This window comes from Mchenga conophoros, linkage group LG14, assembly GCF_057382185.1.
Source record: "Mchenga conophoros isolate Kocher_MC1m ecotype Shallow Benthic linkage group LG14, M_conophoros_male_GT1.1, whole genome shotgun sequence".
Lineage (NCBI taxonomy): Eukaryota > Metazoa > Chordata > Actinopteri > Cichliformes > Cichlidae > Mchenga > Mchenga conophoros.
The window spans coordinates 12,575,859-12,592,840 of NC_140539.1; the positions used below are offsets into that span (position 1 = coordinate 12,575,859).

Sequence of the window (16,982 nt, forward strand, 5' to 3'; positions counted from 1 at the left end):
AGTTGTTCACCCATGTATTTTTATTCAATTAAATTGTAATACCCTTACATATTTAAACATGAACTTATTCTCTTGGTTTGTCGTCAGCAGAGGAAGCTGTGAGCTGTAGACCTGCTTCAAAAAAGAGAGAGCTGGGTTTACAAATCGCGCGTTTAACATTCTGTACCTCTTCCTTTAACAACAGTCCGTAAACCTTGACAGACTTCTGGGAGGGGAATGCTGTCCCGTTCTTGTCTGATATCAGATTCTGGCTGATCAGCAGTCCTTACTCTTCTGTCATAGTTTTTGTTTCATTGCTCCAGATGTTTGTTTGGGTTGTTTTTTGGGTTTTTTTTTTTAATATTTGGTGAAAGTTCTGCTGGCAGGCCAGTACAGCACCTGCAGTCTTGCAGCAGTATGCGGTTTAGCATCATCCTGCTAAAATATGCAAGTATGGGAAAATATCTTCCTCTCTTTCATCCAGAGGATGCAGCATTTCACGTTTCAGTTTGTGATGACATTTTAAATGTGCATTGTTCCCCTGAATCATCTTCACATGCAGCGTCTTCTTTGCACGATAGAGCTTTAACCTTTGTGGATGGCACAGTGCTCACAGATAATGATTCATGGATGTTTCTGAGCCCATGCTGTGATCTCCATGAGAGAATAAGGCCTGTTTTTATCCCAAGTTTCTCCAGATTCTCTGAATCTTTTGGTGATATTATGTGCTGTGAATGGTGAGATAGTAAAGTCTTCACAATTTTATGTTCAGGAAGATTATTAGAAAATAATTTTGCAATTTGTAGACTGGAGAATCGCCTCTCTAAGATGCTTTATTTTATATACCTGATCATCTTTTATTACTGACCTGTTGCCAATTAGCACAATTAGTTGCAAAATGTTCCTTCAGCTGTTTCTCTTTAGGACCACTGACTCTTCTAGCCTTTTGTTGCCCCTGTCCCAATTTTTTTGCGATGCATCGCTGCCATCAAATTCTCATTGAGCTCATATTTTATAAAATAGGCACAATTTAAACATTTCATATGTTTGTTTTTTCTAGTCTGTTGTTAACTGAGATTGAGATTTGGAGATCATTGCATTCTGTTTTTATTTACATTTTACACAGCATCCCAACTTTTTTGGAATTGGATTTGTATGACAACCTGTATATGTTTGCACATAAAACACAACACTGTTATGGTGATGCCACACACAAGAAGCCAGACCACCACGCGCGCCAGGTAATGCCTCCATAATGTAGATTTATTAGAATATTCAGAGTAGTGCTATAACATCTCATTCACTCGAGCTTTCTGTCAGTCTGTAGTTGTCGTTGACGCGTTGGTCCGTGAGACAGGCGCTCTGCAATGAAATGGATCTGTAAAGCAAAAAACCAAAAACAAAGCCTACCTAATATTTATATTACTAATTACAGAATTTACAGTCACAAAACTTTATGGGGCAGTTCAAATAAATGCGCAGGTTTCTCACTGACATAATAAAAATATTAAATACTTTTTTTTTTCTTCCTCAGAAACCAGTGAGTTTCATCAAAATGCAATAGAGGTGATTTACAAGCAACTCTCGCAAGCTAAAAAAAAAAAAAAAAGGAAAGAAGAAACAAAATCTGAGTATTAATGCGGATACAGTACAAAACTCCATCTCTCAGTGTATTGCCAGATTACCCCACATGTCACCTATGGGAGAGAAACGTATGACTCGTAAGCCTGCTAAAGACCCTAACCCGGACTGCGACCTGCTGTACAAACTCATTTGTTCGCTTCAGTCCGGTCAGAGACGTCAGATATAATCAGGCTACAATCTGCTTTATTCCGAACAAAGAACGGGGGAGGAAGTAGCAGCATATGAACTAAAAATGGAGTCGAAACACCTTAAAGTCTCCAACTCTTTGCCTTGCAAAAGTCTGACAAACTGTTTGATAGATAAAGGCATGATGGGACGGCGAGAGTGTGGGATTCTGGAGGACTTGATACAGTAAAGAAGGAGGGGGGAGCGTGAGGTGAACTGGGGATGTCTGGTCTAGACCCGGCAGGTCTAATTGGATTTTTGGGTGCCCCTGCTCTGCTTGGCAAAGAGATTTAGGGGGAAACCTATTCCAACTGGTGAAAGCCTGTGTGTCGGGGGGGCTTAGAGGAAGTTGTGCTTGAGGGTGAAAGTTTGCTTCCCCAGCAGATTTCGGAGTGTGATGTTTAGATTTCTGCTTTAAACTCGTACCTGACCGCCATACTCATCAGAGCTGCTGCCATGCACCACCGAGTTTGCTGCAGTGCAGTGAGTGTGGGAATGTAGGTGCACCAGACAGACCGAAAAGACGATGCAAATATGGACAGTTTAAGGGCCTGTATAGTTTACCGTTATTAAGTAAAGTATTTCTCTTTGTTTTATCGGAGAGTGAGAGTGGAGTCATTGCAGGAAAGGGAGGAAACTGCCCGTGTCAAGGTAGGTTTTACAGGTACAGTGTGGACTGTTGCATAATATTTTTGGACGGCAGATGGTGAGCAGACCTGTGATTTTATTTTCTGAGTCGGTAAGAGAAGAACTGAGAACCTTGCTGGACCACAGCAGACTACAGCAACGGATTCAGTGTTTTAATGGGCAAGTCTTGTCTCTCTCCACAAAGGCTAGAAACTCCTCTCGCTTACAGTTTGTTTCTCATTTGTCTTGCTCTGTTCTTCAGAACAGATTCGTCTTGATGGTGGGATTGGGTTTTCTGTGGAAAGAGGACAGAACTCCGGCAAAGGGCCCGGTCATACTGTCCGCTGGCTGCCAGGCCTTCAGAATCTCCTGAGTCTGGGCAGCGGGCTGCGCCACGGCCGGGTTGGAGGGCCCCAGACTGGACCAGCTGGGAGGCTTCAGCCCCTGGAGAACCGGAGAGCTGGAGGTGTTGGTGTAGCTGCTGTTGGCAGGAGCCGGACTGGGGCTCAGACTGGCAGGGCTCCCCAAGTTTCCATTGGCTGAGCCCGGCAGGGAGGCCGTGCTGTCAGGTGTGGGGCTACAGGTGGACTCTTTAGACTCATCATCATCTGATGAAGATCTTGGCTCCCCGCCCTTTTTCCCTCCAGAGCTGTTGTTGCTGCTGCTGCCTGTGGTGCCAGCAGAGCTGTTGGCTTTGGCGTTGGCTGCACGCTCCTGCTTACGGAACTTGGCACGTCTGTTCTGAAACCACACCTGACAGAAACACACATACACAGGTGAAGACGGGGCATTAGGCGGATACACAGTTTTATTTGTTATATAAGTGTCAGACGTCCTGACTTTCACTTCATTTCAGTCGTGCTGAAGATTTAAAAGCCTGATGGCACACCTGTACTCGGGCCTCGGTCAGGTCTATCTTCAGCGCCAGCTCCTCCCGGGTGTAGATGTCCGGGTAGTGCGTCTCTGCGAACACGCGCTCCAGCTCCTTCAGCTGGGAGCTGGTGAACGTGGTCCTGATGCGCCGCTGCTTCCTCTTCTCGTTCAGGCCAGATGGGTCCGAGAAGAACTTGTAAGGGACTGAAAGGGAATAATTGTTTCCGTTTAATAAAATATTTTTTTTTTAATAGGGCTAAACTAGCGCGTAAAACTGCGGAGGCCGAGCACTGAGTCGCAGAGGCCACGAAACATTTCACGCCTCATCTCGCCGCATTTTTTTTCATTTAACTTAAAAAAAAAAAAAAATTTACATATATACATATATATATATATACATATATATATATATATATATATATATATATATATATATATATATATATATATATATATATATATATATATATATATATATATATAAATAAAATTTTTTTTTTTTACGTTTATTTTTGTTTTGTAAAAAAGTTTTGGGAAATTTTCTGTTCTTAAAATAGTTATTAAAAATAAATAAAAAAAATAGCTCTTGTAAGGTTACTGAATAAGGAGGATTAATTGATTAATTGGTTTTAAACCCATCCGTAGCTGACATCTGGCCACACCAACCCGGACTCCGGGAGGCTGTACAATCGGTTGATTTATAATAAAATGTTTAGTGGGAAAAATCCATTAACTGTTTGTTTATTCTCTTTTTTTTTTAAAGTTATTAATACCCATTTTTAAGTGTTAACCATTCTTCCTTACTGAAAAAAAATGAATCAAAATCACCTTGTTATAAGCTTAAATAAGCCGGGTTATTGGATTAATTTATACAGAGTTTTGCCACAAAAATAATTCGCCGTCTAAGATTGTTAATGCAAACAGAAACTATAAGATTCTCCAGCACTTTAGTCAGTTAAAATCCACAGACACTGCGGAACAACAAACATTAATTACTTGTTTAAATAATGATATAATTATCCCCGCTAAAAATAAAGAATGATTCGCCTTTTCTATTGTTGTTGTTGTTATTATTATTATTATTATTATTATTATTATTATTATTATTATTTCATCATCATCTCCTTCATAAGCATGATATTTAATTAGTCATTTCCACTAAAATAAAGATAGTTTGGAAAAAGGCCTCGGGTTTAAAATTTGTGTCATATAAAAAAGTTAAATATGATCATATATTTCGCCCTTCTCTTGCCGATCTTTTGGTGTCTTAATGAAATCTTGCGGAGACCTTGAAACGGGAACACAAGGAGAGGTTCCTGTACCTGAGGAGTAAGGTGTGGGCTGGTGCTCTCGCAGGGCTCCCAGCGTGCAGCTGGTCGTGCTGAGGGGAGTGCAGCCAGGGTTGGAGAAAGGGCCGCTCCGGATCGGGTTGTACTGGAAGGAGCTGGCCTGACTGCAGGAGCTGAAGTCCGCGTAGGCCGACGCTTCCATGGCTGCCATGCAGGAGTCATAGGAGTTCAGGTATGAGTAATCCATCTTATACATGGAGGTCAGCCGGCGCAGACACCGGTCTGTGAAGAAGTGCGCTGGAAACTCGGGTCAGGGCGGCTTCAGTCGGGTCTGAGGCTGCTGTTAGTTTCTGGGATTGCTGTGAGTCGTTTAAACCAGTCAGAGTTGGACTTTTTTCTCCAGAATCTCCTGACGCGGTTGGTTTGTTTCTCCAGGCTTTTGTGGGCTTTAAGGTTTGTATGTCACCGTCACGCGGCTGGTAAGTAATCCAGATGTTTTCTCTGCAGCTCCGCTCTCTCTCCCTACTCTCCCCTCTCTCTGTCCGTCTCTTCGGCTCCCCTCCCTGGACTGAGGTTCGCTCTGCGCTCGCGCTCCGTTTGACAGCGCGCAGCGGCTCGCGCGCTGTTTATAATAAACTTGGCAGAGCGCGAGACAATAGCGAAGGCGGTGGTCTTGTTTCCATGACAATGCCACCAGTGAGCGAGCACGGACACGGACAGCCCCCCTCCCCTCTGCTCCCCTCCCACCGCTCTCTGCACCGCCCACGCGGCCCACAGCATCGCGAGCTAGCAGGTGTCAGCGGAGTTAAATCGCGCGCGTCTAAAAAGAATTACAGCGCGCTATAACGCGCGTGCATCCTTAATCGGACGTTTGTGATTCCGGTGAGTTCAGAGTTTTTCTTTCAGCCGTAATGTGACCAAAACCGAACGTCTCTGTTTCAGAGTTTTACTGACGCGACACTACAATCAGTGTTTACGTCATAGTAATGGCCTACCTGTCGCCTGGGCGAACACAGGTGTTACTAATGAAATTAATGTAGGTGCTTAGCTTAATTCATTCCAGCTGTTTGAATGAAAAATTCAGCTGGTGAATAAAGTTTACAGGTGGAAATTATTTGAACAACTAAATGAATACATTTTTATTCATTTTTTACTCCTAGCTATACTTTGAAGCCACTCGCTCTGAAAAAACTTGGACCTTACAGAATATGCATGATCGCTTTGGAAACCTTGTCTGTGATTTTTATTTATTTATTTATTTATTTAGGATGGGTCTTCTAGGAACTAAAGTAAAGCACGAATGTAGCCAAACAACACATCAGGCCTACAAGCTTGGAAACATTTTATTTTTAAAACATGAATACAAAGAAGCTAATTTTATAAAGAAAATGTGCGCCGTGCTTGAGAAACACACCCTCGGGATAGACATCCTCGCTGTTCTGGGAGGTTCTAGTGAAGCGTTTTTTGCGATATTAAGACATATGTGACGACTTTAAGCCATAACGTCTGCTTAATATCGTCACAGGCGACTGAAATATGCACAAACAGATTCACCCCCCAAATAATAATAATAATAATAATACTAATAATAATAATAATGCTCCATAACCGGTCAATAGTGTCCCTGCGAGCTCCTGGAACCATCCGCGGCTCAGCCACAGAAGTCTTTATGTGAGGGGAAACGTCCAGATGTGACGGTGATTGGTGAGATTAAAAGCTTTGATTTGATTCCGATCACTTTTACGGAGATGTCACCAGAGTGAGCGTCAGTTTGATGTATAGGACTAGAGAGGGAGCTGGCTGCGGAGACAACCGAGCAACCACGACAGGCTAACCATAAACGCATTGAAGCTTCATAAATTGGTTTAAGTTTATTGTTCGGTGTCATACAATGTGATAAGTCATATCCCACACGGCCCCCATTACACAGACACACGCGCGCACAAACGGGGAGGCTTTGAAACCGGCAGGCAGGCAGACGCGCGCGCGCTCCACGTAGCTGCCAAATGTGCATGGTGCCATTTTTAAAAAGAGGGGGTTTCTCGCTGCTTTTCGTGAAATTAACACGTATTTCATTAGTTCTAGCAAATAATAAAATCCACAAACCAAAATTAGGTTTTGCGTGTACGCGAGGAATTAATTAAGTTTGGCCTGCGTGCACGCATAAAAATGTCTCAACGTGCGCGCCCTGCCTTCCTTTGACCACAGGCTGCACACGCTGCAGCTGCTCCTGATGATGATGCTGTTGATGCTCCTTAATGACATTAACCCGCTGCACACGCGCGCATGCGCGCATTCGCCTCTCCGCGTTCGCTTAAACTACAAATAAGCGACAATAATCAGATTTGTTTACGGTGTTTATCGTGTGATGGAGTTCGAGGCGGGGCGGCGCGCGGGGCTAGTTGTGTTCAGATGCTAGATGCTGCCTGAACATCACAGATGAGGCCCGCACGAGACAAACAAGTCTGAGGCCGCTGATTTGTCATTACAGGGACCCAAATCTTTTTTCTTTTTTTTGTTTAATACGATTTTATTTTAGTTACGATTTTTTTTCTAGGAATTGTTAAACTCAAAGACTTATCAAAATCACCGATTTAATGCACATTTGAAAATATTTGGGGCATCGCCGTCACAAAGTATCGTTACGCATTCGTTACAGCTCAGTGCAGCTGGTACACGAAGGTCTTTTTGACTTCAGGAGAAAGACTTTACACATGATATTAATAAAGAAAAAAAGTTAATTATGGACCACTTCATTTATTGCTTCGTGTGTGCGTCACAACACTTTATACGATTTTCAAATCCTTAAACAAAATCACAGCGAACCTCCTTAACGCGTGAACTAACAGGGATAACCTGCATCAACCCTTATAACATTTAAGGCACTTAAATAAATACAGCCCTACATTGTGTGAGTTTTTCTTTCCTCTGTTGGATTTCCACATTAACCGGTCAGCTCCCAGGCCTTCCATTTGTTGTATGTCCGCTTTTCTCTTTGCTGGGTTCAGAGGTGAGTTTACCGAGAAACTTAAACAGTTTCAAAGTTAAACTCTCCAGGGTCGTTTCTGCCTTCCAAAAAAAAAAAAAAAAAGCGCAGCCAGGAACGACCCTAGCTCTCCCGCTTTTAAACCATTTAAACTTTAATCCCTTCAAAGAAGGGACCGGTCTCTTCCAGGCCGCTAATCCGCCCTATAGTGCTCCGGCGCAGGGGGAGACTTCTCTGCTGCGAAGGCTTTAACTTTGGACTTTTACATTCATGGGGCGATTTTTAGGAAACAGTTACGGGGAGCTTTGGCATTCATGGCGTCTGAGTCAACAGAGGGGGCACACAATGGTCCCCTAGAGGCTCCTGAGAGCCCCCGAGAGAGGAACCCCGACTATAAGGATTATAGGCCCGTGGGTTATTAGGGAAAAGCGAATGAAGGCCCGTAGCGTGCTGTCTGTTTGTGAGCAGAGTATGACTGACTCCTTTCAGCGACTGATTGGTAACATTATCTGGTAATAAACATTCAAATTACCGATGATAAAACTGTAAATGACAGCTCTGCAAAATAAAATAGAATTAAATAGAATTGAATTTATTGCTGAAGCTGAAGCTATCATTTTTAATGCGCTAACCTCGAAGTCTATTATTATAATAATAATAATAATAATAATAATAATAATAATAATAATAATAAAATCGTAATAATTGTATTTCAAGGTTTCATGGGAGAAGTTTTAAAGCCCAACCCAATCACTTCATGTTCTCAGTGAGGGACTTACTGAGGTCACAAAATGACCCAGAGCGCATTAACCTGCATGTTTTCTTTTGTTTTGCTTGCTTCTTCTTCTTTCTTTTTTTTTTTTTTTTAATTCAGGCCACATTAATTGTCCTGTCTGCCCGCTAAAGGGGGATGATCCGCAGAGAGATTAAATTCTCGGCGTTTCTTTTTTCTGCTCCCGTCTTTCCTGCTGCTCTAATTCCTTGTGATGGTCTTCCTGCCCTAACGACACCGACTGGAGCTCTGCAGGGCTGCATGCAGATTGGCCTTAACGAAGAGGGCGGTCGGAAACTCGTGTGTGCGCCTTGTTGGCGGTGATGGCGCACGGATGAAAAGGGCGGCCTGTGTGATGGATGGATGGATAGTCTTGAAGGAGAGATGGAGAGGTGTGTGGGTAGAGACGGGAGGAGAAGGGGTCAGTGAAGGATGGGACAGCGGCGACACTGGCGTGATGAAAAGCCACCCGGGAGGCCCAGTCCGGTTTCTGTCTCTGTGACAGGCGGCGGGTCTGATATCCAAGCGAGGCTGTCAGTCAGAGAGGGAGACTGCCAGGTCCATCCATCCATCACCGAAGCTCAAAGAAGAACATGTCCCATGTGCTCAAAGCAGTTTTCTTGCTCCAGACTCAGGCAGCTATTGATTCGCAGGTCTGGATATTAACTTCCTCTTTGTCGAGCTCTGAAAAAGAGCTGTAATGCTCGAATAAAAGCAGAGATTACACTATTTCATCGACTTAACTGAAGTCAGTGCCAAGGTCCAGAGTACAATAAATATTACACTACATGATGTGAGCATAGCTACATCCAGCTGATGGCTGTGCACCAAGAGAAATGCTTTTTTAGGCAGGCGATAACCCTCCTTCACTGCCTGGTTTAGGGTGACCAGGTGCCCGTCTTTAAGTTTTACTGCACGGCATTTTTAGTCCTCCTCCTCCTGCAGGACATGCGGTTTTCTAAAGTCTGGATTTTACCCCGAACTATCAGAAAGAAAAAAAAGAGCCAACTGGCCACTAGAGTTTTTCCGTTTCCCCCCCCCCCCCCCCCCTTTGTTTTAGCTTGTTATCTTCATTGTCAAGATATTTCTTTATCTTTATTTTGCAAAGTAGAAAATTTGGTGAGAATGAAGCAGCATGCATGTGATAACTGGCTAAAAATGACTGAAATTGTCAGATATGAGTCAAATACGTTCTGCCAATCTATGGCTGCATCCCCACTGAAACCCAGGATATACAGGAGTATATAAAACCATTACATGATACCATGAGAGCAAACTTCAGCTTCTTTTTCTATTCTTCTTGTTTTTACTTAGCAAGAGAGTTGGTAAACGGGTCCCACATTTAGTTTGTTGGGATCTGGTCACGCTGACCTGATTTAATGTGAAATTACACGCGGATTAATGTAATCGTTTCAACAAATATTCACAATTCTGCTTTTAAAGGAATGTGTTGCAGTAAATCGTTGTTTTTAATATGAACACTTATCTGTAAAAATAAAAGTTAGTGTGATTTAAAACGTGCGTGGGTTCTTTGGACAGAAGTCTACGCGCGTTGTATCACCAAGTGTCTCCATATTTTTAAATACTCAGCTGCTAACTGAGCAATCATCTGTCTGTAGCTCTTTGTCCCTATAATTCTAAATGTCCCAACAGTGATTTATGTAACTGATAATCAATCAATCAGTGCATTGTTTTGCCTTTGGTAAAGAGTACTTCTAGGATTTTCAGGCTTCGTGATTATTGTTATTTACTTTTGTATTTTTCCCCCATTTGCTCATAATGTGACTGTGTAGTCAAAACGGCCGAGCAGCTGGTCTGCTACCTGCAGTGTGACTAAAATGTGTCGTGTCATCGCTCCTCTTAAGATCCTCTTCCCTCGGAGGTCGATTTGATTGCGGATAAAATAAAATCAGAGCTCGCGGATCCTGCCGTTAACATCGGCCTGCGTTTTCACGGCCGCAATCGAGGCTGGCGGTGTGCACATTTGATTTGCAAGGTGATGGATGAGAGACGGAGCTGGATGGGAGGGGGTTGGTGGGCCCCCCCGGGTGGGGGTCCCGTCGGTGCAGGCTGTCTCCGCATATCAGTCCCCAATTACCCGAATATACCGTGACGCTCCGGCGAGAGACGATAGCGCGCGTCTAACTGCGTTAGAGAGGCAGCAAGTTACGGTTAAGTCCTCAGTCAGCCGGTGCTTGTGTGCTAGATCACAATCACAGTCTGGTATGGAGTCTACTCTAGAGGAGAAAATAGATCTAATAAGAATATAGTCAAATAGTTTTGAAATATTAAATCGAGCTAATTTTCAGTGCGCATTGTCCCATTTATGTGGCGAGTGCAGTGAGTAAACAGGGCGAGAGGTAAAGACATGGCTCCTTAATTAACTGCACCGCTACTGACAAAGATCTGTGCTTTGTCTTCATATGACGGAAAATGGCTTCATAAAATCTGAATTTTTGCGCATAAAATGTTCGCACAGGTGGAAAAACCACAGGGTGCTAGTAAGTGCACTAAAAAAAGCAGCATATTCGTTTAGATACCCGGTGGAATTTGGCGCAGCACACTCAGAAATCCACGTTCTTGTCAGGTTCTAGTCCGACTGGGACAGATTGAGACAAACCTTTATGAGCCAAAAATGGCTGTCCGGCACAAAGGCTCATCAGGACGGAGTTGCCAAAAAAAATAGCCTCGAAACATGGCCATTAATTTTAACCCATCACATTACGCTCATTATTATTTAAGTCCGCTCTAACCTGAAGTGAACGCGCATTCATCAGGCAGAATATGACGCAGAGCAGCTGCGGTTATTCACAAGCTGCGTACACCTCTGCTGCAGCACCAGACCTGTATTATCCTAATGGATAACGGCATGTTACTTAAAAAAGAAGCTTTTTAGGATAAAAACCAGGTCCCGGGAGACCGCATACACACACATACGCACACATACACACAGATACAAGCACACCACAGCTGGAGCGGCGAGGGATGGCCGCGCGCAGGAGAGCTTCTCCAAACACGCTAATTAGATCTCGAGCTCTGGCCCCGCGCTCTGAAAGCAGCCCAGCGGCGGGGCGCGCGGAGCTGTGGAAAGTTAATTGAATTAAATTCCCTCTAAACTAATTAGGCTGCAATCTGCCACGCGAGCTGTCCCTGAGCAAGGTTCGAATTAGGCGGAATGGATTTGTTCCTTTTCTTTAAAAGAAAGGAGGACAGACTGGTGTGTGTGTGTGTGTGTGTGTGTGTGTGTGTGTGTGTGTGTGTGTCAGAGATGGGGTTTTTTTGGTGGGGTCCTTTATTTGTCTTTTATGCTAATTCTCCCAGGGGACTGCCACGTGATTGCTTTACGGTAACGGGCCGGTGCGAGCATCCCTTCCACCGAACCCTCCACGGCGTCAGGGGTTAACAGGAAGAGACCCGGCAGTGTTACTTTAACGAACATGCGAGGTCCGGTACTGTGCTGGCAGTGGTAACTGCGCTGCTTTGCATGAATGGGGAGCATCTTCAGACTAAGAGCTGAGTGGACTGAGGTAGCCTAATGGAGGTGAAATCGATCGCTTTCCTAGGGGAGCACAATGAGCGAGGGCAGGAGAGGCAGAGATGAGAGAAGCGCGGAGGGACACGGATGAAAATCCCCCGTTAAGAGCAGGGACAGATATGATAATTGGAGAGCCGCTAGTAGTCGTTTATCATTCACCACCTCCACCTGGCTGCTGCTGGCTGAGCTTCAGTGAATTAGAAACTCTCTGTGTAAAAGCTTTATCCTGGACAGCAACGTGCAGTCCATGCTGGTGGGTTCTTGTTGTTTTGTTGTTGTTGTTGTTGTTGTTGTTTTTGAACCCCAGAGCTACCAGGAGCCCCTCCACATGCACATCTTCCCTTGTAACCCCTCCCCCACAGGTTTACCTTTTGTATCTCGCCTGCATCTTGGACTTGTGTCCATCTTTATGAGCAGCAGGAAGTGGGAGAGATGGACAGATGGGACAGACAAGGAAGAAGGAAGGGGGGGGGGGGGGGGGGAGAGAGAGAGAGAGAGAGAGAGAGAGAGAGAGGACGGTGGAGAAGCAGGAGGCAGAGGAAGGCTTGAGTGAGGGAAATGCAGCGAGATAGCGGGAGAGGGAGGTTAGGACGATGGAGGGCCAGGTTTCTGTTTCTCCATAATCTAATCAGAGAAATGGCAGCAGTCAGAAATAGCCTGACAGACAGACTAAGAGCGTCTTCTCTTTCTCCTCCTCTTCTTATTCTTGTCTTCCTCCGGGGAGGGTAAATGGATACACACACACACACACACACACACTTTCCCCCTTCCTAAAACCATAAAGTGTAGATGTGTTTGAGGGTTATAAGAGATGAGAAAAAGCCTGGAGGTATCACAGCAAAACCTGATCTACAGTCCAGATGAAGCCACTTAAAGTCTCACTTAAAAACACCAAAAAAAACCTCTGCTGGCCTGTTGCTGTTTTGTCTGTGGGTGTCAACAGTTTAAAGGCATCGGCTTCATGCAGATGACATTTGAGGCATTTGGCAGTTCATTTTTAGCACAACCCACAGTTTATACAACCACAGAGTAATCTTAGATTCGTGAGTGGTATGGTATCTCCCCCACCAACCCACATGCTTCACACTGATGAATGACTGGGAGGTGGGTGGTAAAGAAGGCATCAAAGAGAGGAGAGAATATTCCCCCTTATTTCAGCTCAGAGGAGGCACACACGAAATCTTTTGAGGAGTCAAAGCAACCAAATCGTGACAACAAAATTTTCAGCTAAAATCTGTATGCTCTTTTGATTTCTTCTATCCTAAAGTATACAGAGAGGCAGTTCAGAGAGCTTCTAAGAGACATTTTAGCCTTTAAACAGTGGCGATTTTAACAAATGTACAAAATGAAAAAAAATTCTTTTGATAAATGCATTTTTAGCATAAACGCAGAGACATCTTCACCTTTCCATCTTTGTGCACCAGTATGACAGATTACAAAAAGTGCTGGAAGCTGCAAATATTCTGTGTTACTCTTGTTGAAAATTCACTTAAATCGAGAAAATGACTGCAGTACAGATGCGGCTAAAGGGGATTGATTTATAAACAGCACAGGTACTTCCTCCTCACAGACAGCTGTGACTCTGTGTGTACCTAAAAGAAAGTGATAGTGTGTGTGTTGTTGGGGGGTCCAGGCGGAGCACAGTAAGAGTGAATGTGTCTTTTCCCTGCATGCTAATTCCTCCCTATGGAGAAGACATTCCTGCAGGCTGCGTGCATGTGTGAGAGATTCTTTCTGCATTCCCTCCCAGCGTCCGACGCAGACCCCCACACAGAATCAGAATTCCAAGGAAATTCCTATGTCATGTCGTTTTACGTGGCGGATGAGCATTATTGTTGCAGAATTCCCACCCAGGTTCTCACACACATCTATCCATCAGGGGTGTCAGTGCAACACAAATGGAACAACAACAACAAAAAAAGCAAGGAATTCCCTTTTGATTGTGATGACTTTATTTACACGGCGGAGACTCGGATACAAGAATGACAAACGTCGCTCGATTACATTTGGCGCCTTGGCAGCATGCTGTTCAAACATTTATGATGCAACACTTTAAATATTTTCTCTTTATGACTAAATTCCTCTTAATGTCAGAGGGACACAAACGAAAGCACCAGAGCTCGCTCGCAGCTATGATAGACTTCTTTACATTAACATGCATCAACAGAAACTACTTACAAGCCAGTTATATCAACCATGCTTCAAATGCACTCTCTCCACTAGCACATTCTTCATTGGGGAGAACAGATTACGCAGGTTGTGTTTACATTTTCATCAGCGTGCCTCTGCTGATGTGAATAATGTGCTAAAAGACAGTCAAATCATCTTTGATTATCCGTTTTTCCTTCACAGGAAAATAAGAAAGTTGCTGTTATTAATGTGTCACAAATATCAGTTTGTTTTTTTAATTATTTTTTTTCACACAGATTCGATAACAGTCATACAATATCCAGTGTTCTACACTGGCTGTCCTCTCCAACCACCTCAAAGGACAGGCTGTCGTGCCATCTTTCTGGCCTTCCGATTGGACAGACACACGGGGCGTGCAGCCATTAGGCAGCAGCTCCTGCTCGTACGCTGCGGCTAACTGGTTGACGACTCTCCTCTCAACCTGACGGATCAGTGACAGAGTCAGAGGTCAGGTGGAGATCAGGTTTATAGATCCTTTCTCCTTCACGACAAAATCTGAACATCGCTGTTATTAATATGTAACAAATACCTTTTTTCCCCTATTTTTTCCTCCCCTCCATAAAGATTCGATAACAGGCTCCAAAACTGACACTTTTTTTTAACTTTAGTTTTTCATTTTCCTCAGTCATTTACAATAAATGGAGGGAATAAAAGAAAAAAATTAAGGGGTGAGGGAGAACAAATGGCAAAAAAAAAAGAGTAAACAACTTGTGTGGTGCTACCTAAACATCAAAGAATGTCTGTGTTTGGTCGAGCCTTATACAGATTCCATTTCTTCCATCGTTGTTCGAATCGATGTGCTTCAAGTCTTAAGTAATAAGTTATTTTTTCCATCGTGGAAATTTCCTCCATGACATCTCGCCATTGCTTCAATCTCAAAGGATCCCTTTGAAGCCAGTTCCTTGTAATAACTTTCTCGCAGGCCATTATCGTCACATTAAACAGGTAAATGTCCTCAATGTCAATTACTTCTGCGGGTAACAGGCCTAGAAGTAGGTCCGCTAAATTTTTTTCTTAATGTGGCCCTAACACATCATCGTGATTTTGTTCTACAAGGAGCCCTGAAATATGGCATAAATCACAAGCTCCATAATGCATGTTGTAGCAGCCTGCTAACAGGTCCAGTACTGGACGATCCCGCTGAAGAGTGATATCATGCCGCTGTTTAGCCTGACAATAGAGAGAGAGAGAGTGGAAGTAATGTTACAATAGGGCCGAGGGTGAGACCTGCAGAATATCAGGAAAACACAAATCTGTCAGAGAGGACGAAGAACAGAGTCAAAATGGGTGGAAAGAGAGAGCGAGCGAGAGACACAGAAGCATGTCTGCTGACGCTCATCAACAGGCCCTTAATACATTTTAATCAAACGCGGGTCAATAGTAGTGATCAGAGCAGCTCATTTAGCTTCAGATGTTAACACTTCATTCAATAAATAAGACGCCATGTTTTTCTATCGATATGTAGCGAGGCAATAATAATAAAAGCTCTAAACATTTAATTTGTCTAATATAAATGAGCGACAAACAAAAGCCTTGTGGGATTATTCAGTAATAATGAGATTTCTGCTGTTTGCATCGCTTCAAGATGCAGACTGAGACAAGTCATTACCAGACATGCACACTTTCAAAAACTGAAGACCCAAATATCAGACCCACAAGAGCTACAACACCACTCAAAACAGAGAAACTGAAATGAGTCGGGGTCCCTATCAGTTGCCTGCAGGGCCCATGTTTGCTGTCAGGACACCAGCTGTAATATTAATAATTAAATATTGATGAAGGCTCCACATGTTAAACACTGTAATCACATTACAGGGAGTAACAGTGGCACACAGTATTGATCCGTGTGTGTTTCTGCACAGCTCAGCAGCGGCTAACGAAGTGGGTGAGGCCTCGCAGGTCCCCACAGGAGGACACCCGTGTTAGAAATGTGGTGCTGTGAAGACGGGCGTCCAGAGGAGACTCAACCTCTGCTCCTCTCAGATCCACACACAACTGATCGGCCCACTTTCTGTTAAAGTGGGTGTGGTGGAGGTGTGGTCCCTGGCTCAGCTGCAGGGGAGGGATGGTGCAGTGAGCTCAAGGAGGCAGTGCCAGTGGAAGCAGATGAGGCCACAGGTGGTGTTGATCTGGTTAATCAGGTGTTTCTTTTCTTATAGTGAAGCCGGACCCTGGAAGAGGGGGTGTGTCCCGAGACCGGCTGTGAATGGAGAGACGCTACCTGTGAAAAGTGGCAATAAAACTCATAAATGTGACAGTGTGTTGAGTCTGTCTTTCCAAGTTTTGTCGAAACCCAGGAATTGGGATGTCAGAGCCACACGCCGCGCCGCCCACCCAGCCTTTGCAAATCTTAGCACAAATGTCCACTGTCGGTGGCAATGCTCTGTATTGGGGGACGGTGATGACCCCCAGATCTTCTTGGAGACCTTCCGGGCCATGGCAAAAGCATTTCAGTGGCCTCCTGCAGAGTGGGTGCTGCTTCCACTGCTGTCAGGGGAGGCTCAGCTGCCCTGAGTCTGCCACTGACCTCACAGAGCAGCTTCCCAGACATCTGCCGGGCCGTGCTGGACTGTATGGGCCTCTCCCCAGAGGATCATCCTCGGTGGTTCCGGATCTGCAGGCTGACAGGGGAGGACCGCCCGTTCGTGTGGGCCCGGAAATTACACGACGCAGCGGCGCGATGGCTGCCGCCTGGACCATTGGAGGCTGGTGGAAACAGCGAGGTGGGTCCGGTGCCACTGGCCTACGAGCCTGGAGGCAGCGGTCACGTTGGCAGAACACCACCTGGCTGCTAGAGTGGAGGAGCCCAGGGAAGGCAGGCCCAGGTGCCAGTGCCTAGGTGCAGGGTCCCCACGCCTGCACCGGTAGGGCGGGCCCCTGCACTGAGTCCCACTAACCCATTTTTTCCCACTTTGCTTTCGG

The 16,982-nt window shown here is 44.6% G+C and overlaps 1 protein-coding gene across 1 annotated transcript; it reads right to left on the reverse strand.

The window, feature by feature from the left end:
* Positions 1-2,477: 2,477 nt before the first annotated feature.
* On the reverse strand, positions 2,478-5,211 carry phox2a (paired like homeobox 2A). Its single transcript, XM_085244674.1, has 3 exons — positions 4,611-5,211; positions 3,305-3,492; positions 2,478-3,168 (listed from the first exon to the last, which is right to left on the reverse strand). Exons 1-3 carry the CDS (start codon positions 4,831-4,833, stop codon positions 2,674-2,676), a joined length of 906 nt encoding a protein of 301 aa, XP_085100800.1. The 5' UTR covers positions 4,834-5,211; the 3' UTR covers positions 2,478-2,673.
* Positions 5,212-16,982: the final 11,771 nt, after the last annotated feature.